Source organism: Dermochelys coriacea, chromosome 9, assembly GCF_009764565.3.
Source record: "Dermochelys coriacea isolate rDerCor1 chromosome 9, rDerCor1.pri.v4, whole genome shotgun sequence".
NCBI classification, from domain to species: Eukaryota; Metazoa; Chordata; order Testudines; family Dermochelyidae; genus Dermochelys; species Dermochelys coriacea.
The window spans coordinates 40,293,327-40,315,904 of record NC_050076.1 but is presented as its reverse complement, the minus strand read 5'-3'; the positions used below and the strand labels follow the sequence as shown (position 1 = coordinate 40,315,904).

The 22,578-nt window shown below is 41.3% G+C and overlaps 1 protein-coding gene across 1 annotated transcript in view; it reads right to left on the bottom strand.

Annotated features, from left to right (window-relative positions):
• Positions 1-22,578, bottom strand: part of SLC25A36 (solute carrier family 25 member 36) — a 63,804-nt gene that overhangs the window by 33,204 nt on the left and 8,022 nt on the right. Inside the window, 2 exon segments of the mRNA XM_043491814.1 lie at positions 3,939-4,016; positions 15,819-15,989. Of these exon segments, the coding sequence (XP_043347749.1) occupies positions 3,939-4,016; positions 15,819-15,989 (249 nt within the window).

Genomic DNA, 22,578 nt, shown 5'->3' with positions numbered 1-22,578 from the left:
TTTTTGAAAGTGTGAAAGAATTAAGCTATTTAAACAAAATCTAAGCATTTAATTAAAACGATAAGAACAGAGTACCTTCAAAGAGTTGCTAATGTCTCATGAAAACTTGATGAAAAAATTCTATTTAGAAACAACTCTTTCCTGTATGTGTGAGATTTTCAAGTTTTAATTTCTCATTTCTTATGAGGGATATTTGCATGAAAACAGAGTCTGTTTCTGCAATGCTGATCTACTCCTGTAGCTGATTAGGAGATCACTCATGACAACTGAAGCCAATTACACTGTCAATAACAGACATTCATAACATCAAGTGGAGAAATAAGCAACAGAATAAATTCTGTTCTTGTACGAAGAAAAGGAGTACTTGTGGCACCTTAGAGACTAACAAATTTATTTGAGCATAAGCTTTCGTGAGCTACAGCTCACTTCATCGGATGCATTCAGTGGAAAATACAGTGTGGAGATTTATATACATAGAGAACATGAAACAATGGGTGTTACCATACACACTGTAACCAGAGTGATCACTTAAGGTGAGCTATTACCAGCAGGAGAGCGGGGGGAGGGGACGGGGAGGACCTTTTGTAGTAATAATCAAGGTGGGCCATTTCCAGCAGTTGACAAGAATGTCTGAGGAACAGTGGGGGGTGAGGGGGGATAAACATGGGGAAATAGTTTTACTTTGTGTAATGACCCATCCACTCCCAGTCTCTATTCAAGCCTAAGTTAATTCTTTCCAGTTTGCAAATTAATTCCAATTCAGCAGTCTCTCGTTGGAGTCTGTTTTTGAAGCTTTTTTGTTGAAGTATTGTCACTTTTAGGTCTGTAATCGAGTGACCAGAGAGATTGAAGTGTTCTCCAACTGGTTTTTGAATGTTATAATTCTTCACGTCTGATTTGTGTCCATTTATTCTTTTACGTAGAGACTGTCCAGTTTGACCAATGTACATGGCAGAGGGGCATTGCTGGCACATATCACATTGGTAGATGCGCAGGTGAACAAGCCTCTGATAGTGTGGCTGATGTGATCAGGCCCTATGATGGAGTCCCATGAATAGATATGTGGACAGAGTTGGCAATGGGTTTTGTTGCAAGGATAGGTTCCTGGGTTAGTAGTTCTGTTACGTGGTGTGTGGTTGCTGGTGAGTATTTGCTTCAGGTTGGGGGGCTGTCTGTAAACAAGGAGTGGCCTGTCTCCCAAGGTCTGTGAGAGTGATGGGTCGTCCCCAACAACAGCAACAAAATAAAGTAAAAGAAAATAAACTGAACTGTTCCCATACATCAGTTCGTTAAAAGAACATCCAAAGCCTTCCCATAAGGCAAGAGTGAGTGTTTAGGGACAAGAGAACCTCCACCCACCCCACATTTCCAGGGTGACGTAATGATTTAAGAGACTTTCAATCTCCAATTTTTACAATTCTAATTACAAATCTTCATTCTCCCCTCTTTTGAATTCTTATACAAATTTTAGCAGTTGGTATCTTGAAAACAGCTGGAGCTAAAAGCTTATTAGCTATAAGTTTATACCCTCTGAAAGCACTGAATGCCAGCTTTTAGATAGTATAAAATGGTGACCTTGATCCAAGCAGATGAAGAGAATTCTGCTCTCAATAATCCGGTCAGAAATTAAGTGAGGGCAATCAAGATCATAATCAGAATGATGCAATTTTACATTCCAGTATCTCACAACCAGTCTGGGCCAGGAATGCAAAGACCAGTAAGAACACTTGCGGGATTAGTATACTTTTGCAAGCACTGGTGCTGAATTTGTGATCAGAACAAAAACACACAGTATTCTGCATTAAATAGACTTTTTCTGCAAGTCTTCAAAACGTTTAAAGTCATTTTAATAGCAAAATATACACTACAAAGTGTCCTCTAAAGTTAAACAAATTAAAAATCAAAAGAGTAGGAAATAAATTGCTCTTTTAAACTTCTTGTTTCAGCAGACTGCATGACAAAGTCCCTAAAAGGGATTTTGGGAACTAGTAACTCACAACAGAAGCCAAATTAGCAAGCACAGTGTGCTGAGTTTATTCTTGGGGTAAAAGCATGAAGTAACATAAAGGGTACATTTTACCTAATGCATTTACAGCAGTATTATGATCCTTAGCCCTGGTCTACACTGTGGCAGGGGAATCGATCTAAGTTATGCAACTTCAGCTTGTGAATAACGTAGCCGAAGTCGACGTATTCAGATCGACTTACCGTGGTGTCTCCACCTCGGTGAGTGGACTGCTGCCGCTCCCCTGTCGACTCTGCCTGCGCCTCTCGTGATGTGGAGTACAGGAGTCGAAGGGAGAGCGCTCGGGAATCAATTTATCACGTCTATACTAGATGCGATAAATTGATCCCCACTGGATCCATCGCTGCCCGCCGATCCGGCGGGTAGTGAAGACATACCCTCAGCTATACTAAATAGTGAATTAGAAAGAATAGCTTATTAATTTGGGATCATTTTGACAGGTCATGAAAGATACCACATCCACATTCGACATGCAGCATGCCAAAGATCTACACAAGTATTTATTCACATGACAGCAACTCATATGCCTGACAGTGGTACAAGCAAGGGAAATAAGGATAATAAACTGTCTGCAAGGTTATAAACTCTGAGAAAGGGTTAGGACTTAATGACTAGATTTTCAAACACACCTAAAGGGACTGTGCTCCTAAATTCTTTAGGTAACTTTGGAAATCTTCCCCTAAAATGTTGGAAAGTATACAAAAAGGGGACTCCATAAACTACAGGCAGTTAGCAGGCTCAAAAACAGACAGAGATGATGAGCTGAAGCTAAGAATGAATTGAGTTTAGGAGAAGCGTCTTTATGAAAAGGGGAATTAATACGTGGAATGGACTATAAGACAGCACTAGGAAATATATTTGTAAATACATAGGGTACAAATACTGAACAGAAAGCAGCCATATCGGTTAACCACACAGCCTACCCTAATATTAGGGTCTTTTCCATCCATTATTTATTAATAATAAAAATAATAATTAAGAATAATAATATTTTAAAAGAATCTAAGCTTCTGTTTAAGCTTACTCAAAATATGAGGCTTGAGTCTCTCCAGCAAGTGCAACTGCACAATGCTGTGCCTACCAAGACAGGTATATCGGAAGCATTCACCCCTGAAGAAGGTAAACGTCAGCATCACTACTGCTCTCCCATCAGATTCCAATGGGTAGGGCAGATTTAAGTTCCAACAGGGGCTCAGCAGTTTTGGCCATGTGCCCCGACGCTGCTCCTGCACTGGCAGGTCCCACCAATTCCTTGGCTGTTTTAGCTGGCTCTAGGACCAGATGGTGTGGGGGCTGCAGACAGCTTGCATTACTGTGCATTTCCCCCAGTTCCAAAGGGGACTTCCCATTGCAGGAGGCCCCAAACCCGTGTTTTGCTAGCAGATCTCAGAGAGTGAGTCAGGCCCAATGCTTTAGGAATATTTTCCCCCTTTGTCCTCTCGAAGACGACAAAGGTTAACTGAAGATTTCAAATGTATATTTACTTACTACTTTACATCATAGGAAATGGTGCCCTTGTTTTTATCTCAGAGTCACATACTCATCATAATGCACACGTACATCCCTGCAACCTGGGAGGTGAGAATACCGTATATCTTACTGTGTACAAAACTGGACATCAGAAAAGTTCAAAAATGGGCACTATCAAAATACTACTGTAGATACAGAGATGCAGGTCTGGAGGTTGCCTGGTAGGGGTTGCTCTGTAGAGGAGTGGCCTAACCTGTTTCTCTCAAATTTAGAAGTTATACAAAAGGGGTGGTGGGGGGGGTAGCCTTACCACTAAATATTTCCACATCAGATGTAACAGTTCATTTGAAGCAAGTCCCCCATGACTTAAATCTTGACATATACATGTTTAAACACTAGACTAAAATTACTTCACTTATTGAATAGATGGTTAGATTTTTACCTGGAAGGAGCAACGCCTACCAAATTAGGACCTAGCCCTCTAAACAGAGAACGAGGACCTTCCTTTTGCAAGATCATCCTGGAAAACAAAAAGTGATTTTGAAACATTAAATACACATTAGAAGTGTATAACTGGCCTACATATTATTACTATAGTTTAGTTAAATTTAAGCTTTGCTCATCTTTTACATACAAACTAATTATTCTTTTTAACAATTTAATACTGTAACTGCAAACAAAGAACCTAATTTTCCTAAAATATGCACAAAAAGTGAATTCAATTCTTTAATTACACACACACTTCTCAGTTTCACTTCACATTTTCCTAAGGTTTAGCAACATATAAATGTTTTCTTCCAGCTACAAAAGGGTCATTTTAGTAAATGAATCCAAATGGCTACCATCTATTAGTACTGCTGGACTATTCACCTTGCTGTAGATTCCTGTGTATCGTTTTCAGAATGTGGGACCAAATTTAATTTTATTGTTCTTTTCTCCCACGAACCCCTATCCCCAACACCAAATAAAATACTACACCTGGGGAGGTTCTTGAGAAAAATGTACTCTAGAAGAGTTGGATACAGCAATTCCCAACATCCAAAAGGTTCTCATTTTAGGGATAAATTAACTCCAGTTAATCTCACCAATCTAACTATGGCAAAAATTAGATGCAAGCCACTCCCTACTCCTCAAACAAACAAACAAACAAAAAAACTCATCACAAACAAACACCAACATACTATCTCTGGTTATTTCAACAAAATTTCTTCAACTTTACAAGACACACAACAGCATAGTATCTTTAAATTATAAATTTAAAATGTATGCTGAAACTTACAGGAAAATACCACATTACATACAAAAATGCTAACACCTCCTTCCCTCCAGCATACAATTTAAATTAGTATTTTTAAAAAATGTATTATACGTTTCATTAGCACAATAGGATTTATAGCAAAATACAAGCCTTCTGAAGTGTGAAAAAAATATTCTTAGCACTCAAAAAATTCACAGAGCTGTCAGACGTTCAATGGAGTGTTCAGTCTTCAGCCTATTTTTAAACTTAATTTTGTGTCTGGAAAATGACAAATACTAATTTTGGGCCTGAGGCTCCCCTACCATAATATGAACAGAGACAGATAGGGCAGATACATTGGACAGCATGCAACTCAGCTGCATACCCTATTCCCTTCCCTCAGCCTCCAGAAGCTCCTCTCCTACCATACAGCAGTTGTGGGGCCAGATTCTTCTTTGATTTGTATATCAAGAATTCCCAATGAAGTTACTGGGGTGTAAATCCAGGTTAAATCGGAGCCATTTTTCCTACCATTTGGATCATTCCTGCAAAATGCTCAGCATTCTGATCCCAATTCAGGAAAGCCCTTTAGCATGTACTAAACTTCAATCACATGGGTAATCACACTGACTGCAATGGGACTATTCAGGTTTAAAGTTAACCAGAGGCATAGGAGTTTTGTTAGATCGGGAACAAGGCGTTCAGCATTGAGCCCATTATCAGCACGGCTCTGGGAACAGTGTTGGCGGAGGGAGACCACCACACTTTTTTGAGGGACTTGCAAAGGAATGGACAAAAAATACTAAGCAATAAGGGAAACTTAAATTAATTATGTCAATATACAAGAATTTTGAATACTTGTCCCATAGGGCTATGACTTTTAAGACATGTGTACGGCAGCATGGGATTTGTTCTGCTCTCTTGACACAGTAATGTCTCTCTGAACTTCTACACTGTTGACCATACCAAAACTGTTTAAGCCTAAACTTTGAAGCTAATTTCAGGGGTCGCTTTAAAAAAAAAAAAGCAGGGAAATAAAAGTATAATCTCGGAGCCACTGCAAACCCCCTTGAAGGTTCACATTTAAAATGACTTTTTTAACCGCCAACTCGATGTTGCAATATAGGACATCAAGCTTATCAGTTTAGATATGCCATCCAATATAGACAACACTTCTCAGGCACATTTCCTGTTCAAAAATGACATCCAGGTTAACAAGAGAGTTAGTTAGTTCTGCAAACTCAACTGTTGCGTAAAATGCCCCAGTCTGGAAAGGTTTCAAAAGATTAGTTGAATGTGCACATTCAGACTAAGTACAGTGCTCAAGTGGATTTCAAATCTATTCTGAATACCAACATTTGAAAACAGTCAAATTCTGAGCACGTGTGTCCACTCCATCACACTCTTCTGCTTAGGGTGACCAAATGTCTCAATTTTATAGGGACAATCCCAGTATTTAGGGCTTTGTCTTATATAGGTGCCTAGTATCTGCCACCCTCTCTCCCAATTTTTCACCCTTGCTATCTAATCACCCTACTTCTTCTACAGAACCAAAAATTTAGATTAAAAGTTTATTAAAAAGCATCTGTGTTCCACAAAGTTATAATGGCATTATATAATCACAGTCCCTCTTGGTTATGATGTATAAGAGCATTCTTAGATGTTCGACAACATTTAAGCTTCATGCCCAAAAGAGTTAGTACTCCTAAACAAATTCTGTGTCAAAAAAATAAAAACTATGCGCATAATATTTTAAAATTCTGCAAATCCAGGCACATAAGGTGTGGGTGGGCAGGCTCAACCAGTAGGATCCAAGTGTGGAGGGGCTTAGTGTGGGAGGGATCCCGGTGTGGAGTAAGAGGTTTCTGTGTGGGCTCTCTCAGTGTGGGTGTCTCACTGGGGACTCTGGGTGCACAAGTGCTCATGGGGGGGGGGGTTGAAGGTGCAGGGGCAATGGGTCTCTGTAGGGGAGCCAGGTGAGAATGGCTGGGGCTCAGTGTGTGGTGGAGGGGTCTGGTGTGAGGAGATGGGTTTCAGTGGGAGGTAGGGGGCTCAATGTGGGGTCATGGGATTCAGCAGGGGGCCTGGGGGGCTCAGTGGAGGGATTTGGGTGCTGGGGAAGTAGCATTTGATGGGGTGGGGGTCCAGGTGCAGCTGGTTGAGGCTCAGTGGGGTGGGGGTCTGGGTGTGCAGGGGATAGGTTTGTCAGGGTGACAGTTCAATGGGCCTGCTTAATGGGGAGACCCTTGCTGCTGCTGAGGGGATGACACATGCCAGGTTCCTGCTTCCCACTGTGATTCCCATCTCCTTTTCCCCGCCATCTGATCCCCCCCTGCACTGCCTCATGCCCCATCCACCTCCCCTCACTTCCACATTTCCCTCCCCATGCCCTATCCACCCCCTCTCTTCCCCACTACTGCCTTTTCCCTCCTCCTCCTTCGCCTCCCCCCCCACTTAGCCCCACCATGGGCACACACTGTTGCACAGAAAACAGGAAGGCTCACAGCACACAGAAGGGGAACACAACTGGCATTAGGAACCAGGAGGCCGTGTTCAGCTACAGAGTCAGCAGAGCCCAGACACAGCCTCCTTCAGCTGGGCAACTCTGCACTTGCAGAAATGAAGGGCGGGGGTAAAGCAGTGGCAGGTAACCCCATGTGCTCACCCATGTCTCACCTCTTTGGAGGGGCAATTGCGTTTTCCTGATGTTTTCTGCAGGGAAGCATAGGCATTCTGCCGGGGATGGGGGGTGTTCTGCGGGTGCGCAGTCTCACAGAATTTCCCCAGGAGTAAGTTAGAGGTGATTTCACAATTTCTAAAGTGCTCAACTGAAATGACTGGAGTGCTAGCAACTTCCAAAAACGCTTTGCAACCACTACAACAACACATACTGAAACAAATTTGCCATGTTAAAAAGAATTTCTAAACACACTGAAGGATTTATTCCAAATTTCTATTTCTATTTCCTACAAGCTAATCTGCATGGGCCAACACTTGTGGTCATGTAAAGTCCCTCTGAAGCAGCTCTGCACACATTCATCAGTAAAGGACAGATGGTAGGATCTGAGCCTACAGCATGATTGGCCTCACTTGCTGAAAGATAGAATCACAGGGAGTTAGACCAGTTGTTATTTAAAATAAAATATCTTATGTATTGATTTTAATCTCATCTGTTAGATGAGAGACCATGTTCTCCCTCCCACCCCACCCAGCCTAGATTATAACAGGAAGCCCCATCCTTGCTGATGAGGTAACCTGGAACTTCAGGGAGAGGAGGCACATATGCACTGGCCTCTATGGCTGCCTCTTACAGCAGCAGCCTGGGAAGATCTGTAGAGTGTCAGGCTGGGGTGTAGACATAAGATTAGTTTGTACACGATTCTGAGTAATATTTTCACAACACAAGGTCAGCCATTCTAGTTGGGTTTAAAGGACATCATGAATTTGAAAAAAACATACTTCTGTATAAATAGGTTATAGCTGCTAAAGAAAAAGACTACACACGTTCTCTCCTTTTTTAGTTTACTTCATGCATTTGAGCAAGTTACAGTTTTGCCTGTATACTCAGGGCCAGGTTCTGCAATCTCATCTGTACAGACAGACCCGTACTCCTGTAGAGTCCCACTGAAGCCAATGGGGCACTGCACAGGTACAGGGGTCCGACCAGAGAGCACAATGCAGAATCAGGGCCTTCATTACACCTCTCTCTCTCTCTAAGGGACCCTTATAAATATTAACAAGAAAGCCACTATAAACTGGCAACAAGATTATTAAAAAAAAAAACCCACCACACAGCATGTTGGTAGGCAGAATAGTTAGTGGATATAGCCTAAGATGGGGACCCAGAAGACCTGGGTTCAATTACTTCCATCAACTTGCTCTGTAACCTTGGGCAAGTCACTTCACCTCTCTGTGTCTCTATTCCCTTCATATCATTTTTCCATTTAAACAGTCAGCTCTGTAGGCAGGGACTGCCTCATTGTGTGTGTTAGATACTACTCGAATACAAATCAAGAATAGCATACTATTTTAAAAGGCTGTCCCGTCAGAACCTGCATTTTTTTAGTTAATTTTAAAAAATTAATACAGTTGACAATATCTCTTTAAATTTCCATTCAGTAGTGCTTCTGTGGCTTTAAATCAGAGCTTTCATCTGAGGAGAGCAAGAATAGTATCTCTGGAGAGCTATCCTGGGAGTCTAAATTCAATTACTTATATATACACACAAATATACACACCCAGTGGGAAATGGGTGCATTTGGACAAACAATAACTAAAGCTAGATTCAAATTGCTCTAGGTTTTATCAATTTGTCATCCATTGATAAAAAACAGCTTAAAATATTTTGGTAAAAAGCAAATTTTAGAGAACTACATCAGGGATGACCTTTAAGGAATACTGTCAGCTTAACAACTCACATTTCTTTCTGAAATTTTTAACTACCCACTACAGTTATTGGTAACCCTAAGATGACAATCATTGAAATGGGGGAAGGGAAATATTTCATTATTATTTTTTGTTTAACTTATGCAATTGATATCACATTGTGTCTAGTCAGTTTTACTGTCTCCTTGAACACAGTTTGTCAGTTTTCCCCATTGTTTGTTTCAGAGTAGCAGCCGTGTTAGTCTGTATCCGCAAAAAGAACAGACTGCTGTATCTGCAAAAAGAACAGGCTTATGCTCAAATAAATTTGTTAGTCTCTAAGGTGCCACAAGTCTCCTGTTCCCATTGTTTGTGCGGGCTTTTCACATAGCAATGGGGGGGGGGGGAAACCAACTTAAAAAATTGGAAGACAAAAGGTAAAAGTGGCAAGGGTACTCAGGGACAGTTATAACACAGTTTATAAGTGTGGAAATTGCTTGTAACCCAATTTTAAAAAAATTGATTAGATATCAAGTTGACTCTATCCTTACATCCAGCCAGATGAGGTTTACAAAGCAGAGTGAACAATCCCACAAATATGAGGTTACTAGCAAAACTAAAACTAAAGGCAAAGTTTCAATATTTATAGTACTTTTCAAATTTTAGTGTAGACCCTACATAACTGCTCATTATGTAAAGCAGCGGTTCTCACCTGTGGTCCATGACCGTTACTAAGGTATGCGTGTGAAAGACAGACTGAAACTTACAGAAGAATTCAACTATATATACAGACAACAGATTTCCAATAGGGTCTGCACTGCTAGTCAAAATTTTGTAAGGGTCGACAAAAGTAAAAAATAAAAAAAAAGGTTGAGAACAACTGCTGTAAAGTACAGAAGTCAAAGAAGACTGAGGGTGCACAGATCTTCTTGACATCACAACCTATGCATCTGCCACTCCTGAGGGCATTCTGAGCCAAAAAATTAAAAATTCTGTGCACAATATTTTAAAATTCTGCAAATTTTGTCAAATAAATGTGGAGGCTCCAGCATGGCATTGGGGAGCACAGGCCACTGGCTGCACAGAGGTGGGAGATCACTTGGGGGGGGACTGAGCTTGGCAGAGGGTCTGAGTGTGGGGGCCTCGGTGGGGGGATCCAGATGTTGGGGGAGTGGGGATACAGCTGGTTGGGGCTCAGTAGGGTGGGGTCTGGGGGCTTATTGGGGTGGTCCAGGTGCAGGGGGAGTGAGGCTCATCAGGGGCTCTGAGTGCAGGGAGAGGGGGTGAGGCTAGGCAGGAAGGTCTGGGTTTGAGGAGGCCTGGATGGATAGGGGTTGGGCGGATGGGGCAGCAGCTCCTTGTATAATGATCCCTCCCTCTGCAGCTGAGGAGTGATGGGTGCAGGAAGCATTGGGGGGAGGGAAGAGGGGAAGTTTGCAGAGCTTCCTACAGCTGGGGAAAAAAAAATCTGGACATGGCCCTGGATGCCATGCAGGGGAAGAGGAAGTCCCGTCCTCCACAGCACAACTGGGACTAGCAGCTGAGCCCAGGGCAGAGTTGAAGCCACCAGCTGGGTCTTCCCCAATCCAGCTCTCTGCCCCACAGTGATTTCTCTCTCTGCTGGCTGCCCTGGGCACCCGAAACATACTGCCGGGGAGGACTGCATAACCACTCTTGTGACTTCCCTTTGCTTCCCTGTCAGAAAGCCATTTTTCTGAGGGGAAGCAAAGAAATCTGTGGGGGACATAAATTCTGCACATGCGCAGTGGTGAAGAATTCCCCCAGCAGTAATCTGCATCTGATGTCACTTAACTCACAAGTAAATACATTGAGCAACTGTGTTACACCATTCCCCCCCCCACAGGTGTCAGATAATAATCAGACTTTATGTCTGCCAGACACAGCATGCCAGCAGAGCAGAAAACAGAAATCAACCCCTAAATCTAGAAGGAAATTTTAAATAAAAAAAAAAGCAACCACATGTTAAATATTTTAATGTCTTAAGACTTCTGACAACACAAAGAATCTCCAGTATACATTGTTACTTTCTTGAGGCAATCAGGTTCAAGAACGAACATACCTAGGTTTATTAAACATGGGAAATCACAAGTGAAGCTCCAAGTTCACTAGCTGTGTGTGTCAGGCACAGAAAGAAACTAAGTATGATAAATTGAATATAAAATGTTACCCAAATTATTCCAGTACTGATCACACTTTAAGCTACCTTTTAAAAATCTGCTATTATCCATTTTAACTTTGGCAACAATGTTTAGATTTTATTCCATATAGATCAGGATAAGTTCCAATATGTTCTAAAGCAGAGGTTCTCAACCTTTTCCCTTCTGAGCCCTCTCCCTGCTACGTGCTATAAAAACCTCGACGGACCAGCTGTGCCATGACAACTGATTTTCTGTATATAAAAGCCAGGGCTGGCATTAAGGGATATAAAGCAGGGCAACTGCCTGGGGCCCCATGCCACAGGGGGAATTGTGAAGCTAAGATGCTCAGGCTTTGGCTTCAGCCCCAGGTGGTGGGCCACAGGGCCACAGGCTTCAGCCCCATAAGGTGGGGCCCAGGGCAGAAAGCCGAAGTCTAACACTGGCCCTGCTTGGAGGACCCCTTGAAACCTGCTCGGACCTTTGGTTGAGAACCACTGTTCTAAAGAGACGCAAGCTCATGTAAAGCACATAAGAACTATTGCATTAACTTAATTGCTGACATGAAAACAAAAAGAGGAGGTTAACTCTTTGAACGACCAATGTGAAAAAAAAAATATTGCTAATAGCTATGAATAGATAGGCAAACCACTTTTTGATACTGTTGGTCACATCCACACAACTCATTGGGAGCAATGGTTATGGACTGTAGAATCTATTGGCTGTATACATGCAGATGCTAAACTATTAAAGTAACACCGTGTAGACATGGAAGTTTCTTTTGAAAATTGAGTTGAGTAGTTTTAAATATTGTCATATTGCTTGACAGAGTGAACTCAATTAATTTAACCATATTCTGGTGGTTTATTCTTTAACCTTTATAGCGAAATGTAATTCTTAGCTTGGCTATGTATATATTTTATATAATTCCTTCTACTGATGGATGCTCTAGGATTGACGTCTCAGACTCATGAGACTTCAGGTGTACTATATGGTCAGAAACAGGTTTGTTGAAATTATCTCAGAGGTACGAGATAGGATGGGTCTCCCACTTAACACTCCTTTGCCCATCTTCTCAAGGTGCTAAGAGAAAAGACCACAGCACTAGGGCTCTGCTCTACTTTACTTTTAAAGCCCAAACTGGATCCAACGCTGACCTGAGCACAACAAACCAGTACCCGACCCAAGAGTGTTGAGTCATTTTCAGACCAACTCAAACTCAACAGCCTTCCCCCCGAACCTGCCTCACCACCATCACCTTGGGGCTCAGCCTGGTGGGGCCTTCAAACTCCCCACGCCCTATAGCCACAATCTGTCTCCAAAACATCTCCTGCCTGGGGGATTGGCACAGTGGCAGCTCCGTGCTTTGCTCCTGGTTGCCATTGACACGTCACTGCACCACGCGCGCGCTATGGAATGAGAGACACTCTCTCCACAGCACACACAGAGCACAATGAGCTGGTGGTGGCTGGCAGGAGTGGGGCAGGCAGCTGCCACTATGGCGACCCCACAGGCAGGAGCAGATGATCAGAGATGACCTGACCCAACCCAACCACAACACTAATAGTCAGATACCATTGTGTTCAGGTCAGGTTGCAAGGCTTTACCCAGGACAGCAGTTCATCGCTTCTCATCCATGCCCCAGTCCCAGAATTGTTCTTTCTATGCAACTTATGAACATTAGCATCAATTACAACCTTTCCAGGGAATTATCCTTAAATTGAGACTGCCACCTAAATAACCTAAGAAACTGAAAGCTATAGATTTTATTCCTGGAGGAATGCTGTGCCACTGTGCAATGCAGAATTTTGCAGAAATTAACATTGTGTGCGCAGAATTTCCTTTCCCCCACAGAAATGGACTGCAGTGCTGCTGGCCGCCACTGGGCTCGGGGTGGGGAAGCATGGCTGGGCGGGGCACCGTAGCTGGGCTTGGGGGCAGGGAGAAAGGGACCTGAGAAACAGGAACTGGGTTGTCATCGTGGGTTTAACTCTCACACACAAATTCCCCCAGAAGTAAAGTGTGTCTTTATTGTTAACAGATATTGCTTTACTGCTGACAGATATTTTGAAATAAATTACCAAAATAAACAGAAACTGGTGTGATTTTGTAGTATTATTCTGACAAATTAAAATTTGCAGAATTTAGCAGAATTTTAAAATACTGTACGCAAAATTTTTAATTTTTTGGCATAGAATGTCCCTAGGAGTAAGATTTAGATGCAGCCTACCTGTTACTAGCCTAAGACATGAAGGGTGAAATTCTGGCCACACTGAAGTCAGTGGCAAGACTCCCATGGTCTTCAATGAAGCTAGAGTTTCAGCTGTAATGTGTAGACCAACAATCAGGGAAGGAACATCATTCATTTATAAAATAATTAACAACTGGACAGTATCAGAGGCCCAATCTATCAAACTGGAACATTGCTATCATTCATCCAATAGCAGCAGCACCACCACTTGATGCTACAGCCTAGTCTGCTGCCCTAGAGGTTAGATTCAGGGTTTGGATCCTTTGTTGTTTCACCTTACTTGTTCATTCAGAACTTGGGTTTTCTTGCTAAAAGAGTGGAACCTTCCGGGTATGAACCCTTTCAGGTAGCTATATCCAGATCTGATTAACTGATTTGTAGGCAGGGATAAAAAAAAATTACTGCTATTCTGAAATTTAAAGTAATAAATTTAAGGCACATCTCTGACACAAAAGCCACCCCATTCCCTAACAAACTTGAAGTTCTTGCTCCACAATGTGAGATCGCTAGAAAAGTTTGCCTGAATTTTTTTCCCTTTCTTTTTTTCTTTTAACTGTGCAAACAATGAATTTTTCCCAGTCTGAGACAGACACCCAAGTGTGGAAAATTTCAAGCACAGGTAGTTAAAATTTTGAAACGTAAGCAAGTGAAAACAGGATCTTAGAAAGGGAAGTGTCAGGCAACCTCAATACACCTATAACAGAAAGTGTTGGGAAACTGAATAGCAGCTTTCCAGATCTTGGCAGAAGCAGGGTAGAGATTCTTCAGCTGCTCTCTAACCACCATGAAGTTTTGGTTATCAGAGATAAGAGGAGGAGAAAGGACGAGGGATAATCATGTTTCCAAGTCATGATGTACAGTAACCCCACTCCCAAAAGTCGTCCCCTGTTACATTGTCTCGTTGCTGATCAATTAGGGAACATGCACGTTTAAAGTTGTGCATGCTCCCTTATACCGTCGTTTGGCAGTCGCCTGCTTTGTCCGCTGCTTGCAGGAGACAGCAGCCCGTTGCAGCTAGCTGTTGGGGCTTGGAACCAGGGTGGACCGGCAGCCCCCCCCCCCATCAGCTCCCCGCTCCCCTAAATTCCCTTGCAGCAGCCACCCAGCAGGCTACCACTGCTGGCAGTTCAGCTGTCCCTTCCCCCCCACGGCCATGTTCTGCTCCTGCCCTCCGCCTTGGAGCTGCTCCTGGGAGTTTCCTGCTTGCTGTGGCAGGGGAGGGTTGAAAGCGGGGGGCTAATGTCAGGGTGTTCCCCTCCCTCCCCCCGCTTACCCCTTCTCCATATAGAGCACGGTGGAGACAGGACAGGGCTCAGGATGGACAGACTGCAGCTGCTGTATCAACCTTCCTGATGTTTTTAAAGCAATGTACTTAGGGTCGGTCAGCATACTTAAGAGGGGCATGAGCCATCTCTTCCCCCCCTCCCACCCCCCACCACAGGGTGTGTCTTTATCTGCCATGCTGTCTCCCCCTCCTCCATTCGTGCTGCCTTGTAGAGTGTGAGGGTACATTAACAACGTGTTAACCCTTGAGGGCTCAGCCGAATGCTAGTTCGTCATTTAGCAGTAAGGCATTCCTGGGAAACATCCCACCTTCTTCCATCCTCTAACTTCACCACCTCAACCAAGCTTCACAATCATCATTGCTCTGTACAGTATTAAATTGTTTGTTTAAAACTTATACTGTGTGTGTGTGTGTGTGTGTGTGTGTGAGAGAGAGAGAGAGAAATTTCCCTGGAATCTAACCGCCCCCCCCCATTTACATTAATTCTTAAGGGGAAATTGGATTCGCTTAACATCATTTCACTTAAAGTTGCATTTTTCAGGAACATAACTACAATGTTAAGCAAGGAGTTACTGTATTAGGGTCCTGAACTCCTCCCTGGGTCAGAATCTCTTTAGCTATCAAAGTCATCTGAAAAATTACAGGGAAACAAGGGTGCTGACTGGCTAGCAAGGTCATTGAAAACGTTCTTGTGCTAACATAAATGCCATAAAAATAAAATGCATATTTAGGAACATTCTGTATCATTTGATACTGTTTGGCATTCCTTAGGTATAAGGATCAGTTCTTCTGGGGCTGAAGTTCCAGTCCGATCTTATGCGCTCACAGTGTGACCAAATGTTACATTTAATAACCATTTATGGAGTGGAGACTGTAGCAGGACTACATTGTAAAGACTTACATTCAAAAACTCAGTGCACAAACCAACTATGTTTTAAGAAGGCAAAAAGTTAGGGGTTGTCTGACAAATAATACCCCATGAAAATTAAAAAGGATCAGAAGAACAGGAACATGCAGATAGTACTCACTTCAAACAATGGAGAGGTCCAGAGATACTCTAGTTTACTCGATTAGACACTAGCACACATTCACAGTGCTGAGATGACTTCAGAGATGTAGAGTGAACAGAGGAGGACTGCAGCCGTGTTTTCACAACTTCTAGTGGACATGTCAGAATTGCACCAACGGTACCCCCACATCTGCAAAAAGAAATAAGATTATTGCAATTCTAAGCCATGAAGGAACTAGAAAGGTCATTACTTTAGCTAAACAGAAGATGGCTCAGGTTCATGGTGATGGAGAAGCTAACAATAATCTGAATTCATGATAGTATGTAGTTATTACTACATGCCCTTGAACTAGTGACACTGATCATCATTTTCTCTTTGTTAATCCACAACTAAGAGTGAAAATTTTTAACTGCCAAACAATGTAACTCCGATTGGTACAAAAGTGCACTACCTATAGTGCATGTAAGTCAACTCTGATCTGGAAGGTGAGTATCTAAAATGTTTTAGCTTCTTATGGGTTGAAACTTAACCTTCTCTTCTTAATTTTTGGTGCATTCCTGATCAAAAACAAAGCTGTTAACATTCCCAATATGCAAAACTGGGTGTGGTAAATGAGGATATGTACACAGTACATTAGCACTATACACAGGTAATAGGAGGGGAGGTAAAGAAAGCAGTAAGGCAAAATGTTAAGAGCTATGTTATTCCAGATTATTTCAAAACTTCGCTTTAAATTTTGGCAATGGTAGCAGGGAAAGCAATAGTCTTCTGACAATTTACTGGCTCACTTCTTCAAGGCAAGGAAGTAGATTTACTGTTCAGAGAACAGACCACAATGGACCTGAATCTGGGAAAATGAAAGTCTTCTATTTGGTTAGAAATGGAAAGAACAACGGTCCTTTCAAGTTTCACTGTAAAGTCCCACCAATCATCTTTGAGAAGCGGTGCACCACTCCTCCTCTTCCCTCCCACAGCACAACACAGCCAAGTAAATGGCATTCTGACAGTTTTGTAAAAGGACTCATACTGTTGTGTGGTGCTAATAATTGCTTTAGCTAATATCTACATACTCATCTGCTCAATGCACACTCTGCACAAAAATAACCTCTCAGGGAAAGTAAGTAAAAATAGAAAGTACAAGAATCATGATTAGGGCATGAAGAACACCAATGTTTCTTTACTGCTACCATTACTGAAAAAGTACATGCCTCACAACCTCAAAAAAGGCTTAAATACTATTCCACTTCCCAGATGAGTTTATATAAACAATCCCCCAATTGATAAATCCAGAGTTCTAGGCTTCCCTCTGATCATTCTAATTTTTGCAGATTTAAGTCAGAACCTTACTGTTAAATTAAATATGACACCAATTCTACTTGCAGCTACACTAGTGGTACTCCAACTGAATTCAATAGAAGTGGTGCTTGCTTAGCTGAAGGCAGAACTGGGGGCACTGTTTGGAATAAGAGTCTAACCATCAAATATTTTCTAGTGAAAGACTGGAAGTCTCAAAACTGATAACTGTTTAAAACTTCTGCTGATTTAACAGCTTTTTTCACCTACCTGTTAATATTACCACGTAGTGTTCCTCTTAATGATTAGGGGTAAAAACCTGGCCCCACTGAATTCAACAGGGCCAGAATTTCACCTTAGGAGTTAAAACTTTCCGGTAATAGATAGTGATTCTAAAAAAATTAAATGTAATGCTCATGAAAGGTCCCAGAGACAGAACCCAGGAGAACGAAATCCACTCTATCCAAAGAACAGGTAACAGTAAGAGTTTCTTCACCCTGCCACTATGCTGCAGTACTGATATATTTCCCACCCAAATGTAGTTTAGCTTCTATATGAATCCTCAATCCTTTCCTGCTGCACAGAAGGCCACAAAATTCATGCCAATTACGATTATGGTTTCTGTATTGCACCCCACTAGACTAAATTCACAAACAGTTATACAGGCAATAATAAAAGTTTGGTCATCTTCACCCATACTACATTGAAATGAGTGACCCAGAAGTATCTCATTACCAATCCCCAGATCCATTCAGTCTCTTCTCCAATTCCAAGATTAGTCTAAAGTGAATTAGGTTAACTTCCAAGTTTTAAATAGCACATGTTTCTTGACCATTTCTATTCTCATCACCCTGAGTCACTATACAGTCACTAAGGGATTAGGAATCTCAACATACTAACAAAGAGTGTCTGTGTATTAAATACCAAATAGATTCCAAAATTGGAGTTCAAATAATATAGTGATGGGGCCACATAAGCACTTTCACACATAGAAAAGCTAAGATAGCCTAGGGCAGTGGTTTTTAACCTTCATTCAAAATTTTAGGGGTCTGTAAATGAAAAGAGGTGTGGACCCCGTTGGAAATCTTAGACATAGTCTGTGGACCCCCCAGTGGTCCATGAACCACAGGCTGAAAACCACTGGCCTAGGGAAGTACGATAGAATATTAGCTTATTAAATTAACTGCACATATCTTCATTTGGTAGTGAAAGTAATTTTAAAACTAAAACTTCTTATTTACAGCCATACAAATATATACATATATAACAGACCTGTTCTATCCTAGCTCTTATATACTCTTTTCACCATTAGATTTCAAAGTGCTTTACAAAGGAGGTGCAATTTATTTTGCACTGACTCTCTACTTCATGCCATTTGGAACATTTTCCATCCATAGCCTGAATATATTTTAAATGCTACAACATGTTAACAAAAGTGTTGTCTTTACACAAAGTGATATACAATCAAGTTATCAAGAATATATGAAACTGCTGCTATTACCATGTTAAACCAAAGACTTGTACAATAAATGCCTGCATTGTTTTTCCATTCATGGTATGTACATAACATTAGCTAGGGCGAAGCATTAGAGCACTAAAGATACAATGTTCATTACAGTCATAGTAATAAATTTATTTCTAACACTGGCTTCAGATTCACATTGCCGGTACAAAAGAAGTACTTACGCTTTCTATCCCATAGATTTTTTGCTTGCTGGGTACTTTCAATTTGTAAGGAAAAAAACCGTATCATTTTCTTGGATGCAGGAGAAGAGGGGCAGAATATTAAGATCCAAATGAGTAAAGAACAGGGCTATACTTTCAGGGAACAAACGTTTTGCAGGTCCAAAGTCTGGGATTTGCTTTGCTAAATAGTAGCCCAGGTTCAAACACAGAACCATTACCTTATCAACCACAAAAGCTACCTATGAATGCTATTCACCCGTAGAAAACTAAGCTGGTAATACAGCATTTGATTCCACACTGGTTGGTTCTGAAGATACCAAATATTAAAATATATATAATTACACAAATCAGAGGCCATCTTGATCGCTCCCACACAAACTTCATTCCAGCCTGGTTTTACTATTGGTTATTTCACACATTTTGAGCATGCACCAGGGCTGTGCACCAGGAATTGTCAGACTTTCCTTTTGTGGATCACATTGGAATACTGTCTTCTGAATCCCTTCCCCTCTCATCCACAATCATATGGAGGACCCCTGTCCCATTTGTCATCACATAACATCCCTGTGTGAACTACAGAAGTTGTTTACATGTAGATACTTCACACAGGGATGTTATGTGATGACATCCGAAAGTCTGGTAGCCTTTTCTCCAAACAATATTAAGCATTACTCTCTATCCCTAGGACTTTGTAAGACTGCTATAGTGATTTTAATGATTGGATGCCACCTTCTTAGCAAAAAGATTGGGCAAAAAATAGTAATAACTATGTAAAACTTTCACAGTTTTATAAGATTGGACAAATTATTTGTTCTTCCACTGCTTAATCAATTAAAAATCTGGAAAAGTGGAAAATTTGTGCTCATCCCCATCCCCATCCCCACCCCCAACCAAAGTCTTACCTTTTAAAATTTGTGCAGTTATTTTTAACAAGGTTTCCAAAAATACCTTGCAGTACACATTTGAAGTAAGGTTTTTTAAAAAGATTTTTTCCCAAAAAGTTAAAGTTGCAGGCTTTAGAAAATGTAAAACTACAAAGGATTCTTTATTGTTACTATGAACTTGCACCAAGTTCAAGTCATTAATCTGTGAAGGTTTCAGTAATTTAAATTAGGAATTAGTACATATATTTGTTCAGATAAGTTTAGACTATGTTGATTCCATTTTTTAAAAAATTATTTATTGAAGGGGAAAAGAAATTAAATGGAATGAAACTTGGCATTCAAAGAACCTGCCTAGGAAATCTCTTCCCCCCTGTTTAAACCATCTATGCCGGGGTTTCTCAACCTGGGGTACATGTATCCCCAGGGGTACGTAGAGATCTTTCAGGGGGTACATCAACTCATCTAGCTATTTGTCTGGTTTTAGAACAGGCTACATAAAAAGCACTAGCAAACTCAGTACAAACTAAATTTCACACAATGATTTTTTTATACTGTTCTATATATTAAATCAGTGGTTCCCAAACTGTGGGCAAGTTCGTTTTAATGAGGTCGCCAGGGCCAAGCCCAAGCCCTGCTGCACGGGGCTGAAGCCAAAGCCCGAGTTTTTAAGTGAGGCAAAACTTGTGGGTACACTAAACAAATCAGACTCCTGAAAGGGGTACAGTAGTCTGGAAAGGTTAAAAACAACTAATCTATTAAGTTATTTTCAAAATATGGGTAAAAAACAAATATAGCTATTTCAATATTTAGGTATTGTGGTTTGAGATGCTTTTTTTCTTTTAGCAATATACAGCAAAAATGCCCCTTTTTAGATTAAGTGGAATTGTGCAGGCAAATCATTTCAATGCAGAGTAGGTGAATGTTTTTAGAAATTTAGAAGTGGGTATAGGAAGGGGAACAGACAAGAACTATTACAGTGAATTATTTTAAAAGAGGCTTTTTGGATTTTACTTATTAATGAGACAGAAATATTTTCTCCTCTCACAGTTACATGAATGTAGGATAAAGAGCGCCTCATTTCTAAGATGATAGCATATATGGTGAATGCGTGGCATAATAAACTCATATAACCCATGCCATAGTCTGCAGTGTAGATTTTTATATACTCTGCATATGAATTATTGCTGATACAGGGCATGCTATTCTTTATCAGTCAAAGCACTACACAACTATTAAGTCTCAGCACCATTAGGAGAGAAGCAAGTATTAACTTTTATAGACAGGGAAACTGAGACATGGAGCTATTAGATGACTATCCAAGATCATACCAGAAGTACATGACACAGCTAGAAACAGAGCCATGATTTCCTGACTCACAGACTGTGCTTTAGTCACAAGACTATCCTCTCTCTCTCTATTCCTGTTGATCAGGAAGATCTTTAAAGTGAAAGCTTCTATTTCATATCACATTAAGAGTTCTCCTGCACAGCTCCAACACATGTTCGGATGGTTGTGTACGTGGAAGTACATAACAAGGGGAGAGGTGTAGGTCTTATGACAGCTACAAATAAACAGCAACTGTTTACAATTTTCTTTGTGCAAACACTAACACACTTAGTACGCAGATGTGTCAGCTGCACTGATAAAATAAGCTAATGGCCTTAGGGTAGCATGTTAAAGAGGTCTCAGTACACACTGACAGAAAAGAATCATTCCCACCATCATCTCTCATCTTAAGGTAAAAAGCCCTTTAACAGTTTTTAAATGTAACACAGAAAGTTAAGGCTAAACTCATCACCTCATTCTTTGGCTGGTGTTGGAGGTGATTTGAAGCCACCTGAAAGTGACCTTGTTAGTAGCATGCTATTTGATACCATACAAGCTCAAGCTCTGCAGGCTGTGACACTGATATCCAACAAGGCACTTGGAGATGGAATTTCAGTCCTTGCTTTCATGTAAAAAGACATTTAAAAAAAAAAAAAAAGCACCCATTTCTTTCATTAGGGCTTTACATTTGGTGTCCTTATTTTCACCTCTTCACCACTTACTCTGCGTTGGATAATTTTGTAGAGTTCAAAATGAACTCTTTGGGCTTGATTCTTGGAGCATTTCCATTTCTCTTCAGCAACACCTGAACCAGCGTGAACCATGTTTCACTATATTAAGAAAAGAAGTACCAGTACAGCCCATCTGTTCAGATTACAATATTTCATTTAACCATCTGCTTACAGTAGCTAAGAGAACAGGTATATGGAGAGAAGAAGCTCACTTTTATGCATATGCTACTCCTGACAGAATTCTGTGCCCCTGTGGGAGTGCAGAATTCATATGGCCTGCGTATTTCTGTGCCTCCCGCAAAGAAAAGTGCAAAAGAAATCTGGAGGAGACACGTACCTTTTCCCTGGCAGCCCAGGCATGGGTTGATCACTGTCAGGGGGCAGGGCTGGGCATGCGTGCCTGGCAACAAGCGAGAGAGAACTCCCTCTCCCTTGCTACTGCGGCTGGCCTGGGGCGTGGAGGGATAGGGGTATTTTTTTTTTAATTATGCACGAGGAAAGCTCTTTTCCCCCAGGCAGAAATGTAGCAGCCTGCCTGCTTAGTAACATTGTTATATGTTCCTATTGTCAGTTAACTGTTGCCATTCTCAGTCAATTCCCGAAGGAGCATAAAACCTGTAAGAGTTTTAAGGCCCCTAGACTGCCAGAGTGATGTAAAGCCTTATAAATGACAGTAAGGGAATCAGCGAGCAAGATCTATGCGCTTTCTCACTTTTGTCCTGTGCCAAAGCGGCACAATGGAATTAGATTACAGCTCAGGATTTATTTTACTTACATACTGCAAGAAGAAGAAGGGGACCAAAAAAAGACTCTGATGGCAAATAAAACATTTACCAAGCAGTCAAAATGTCAGGAGAA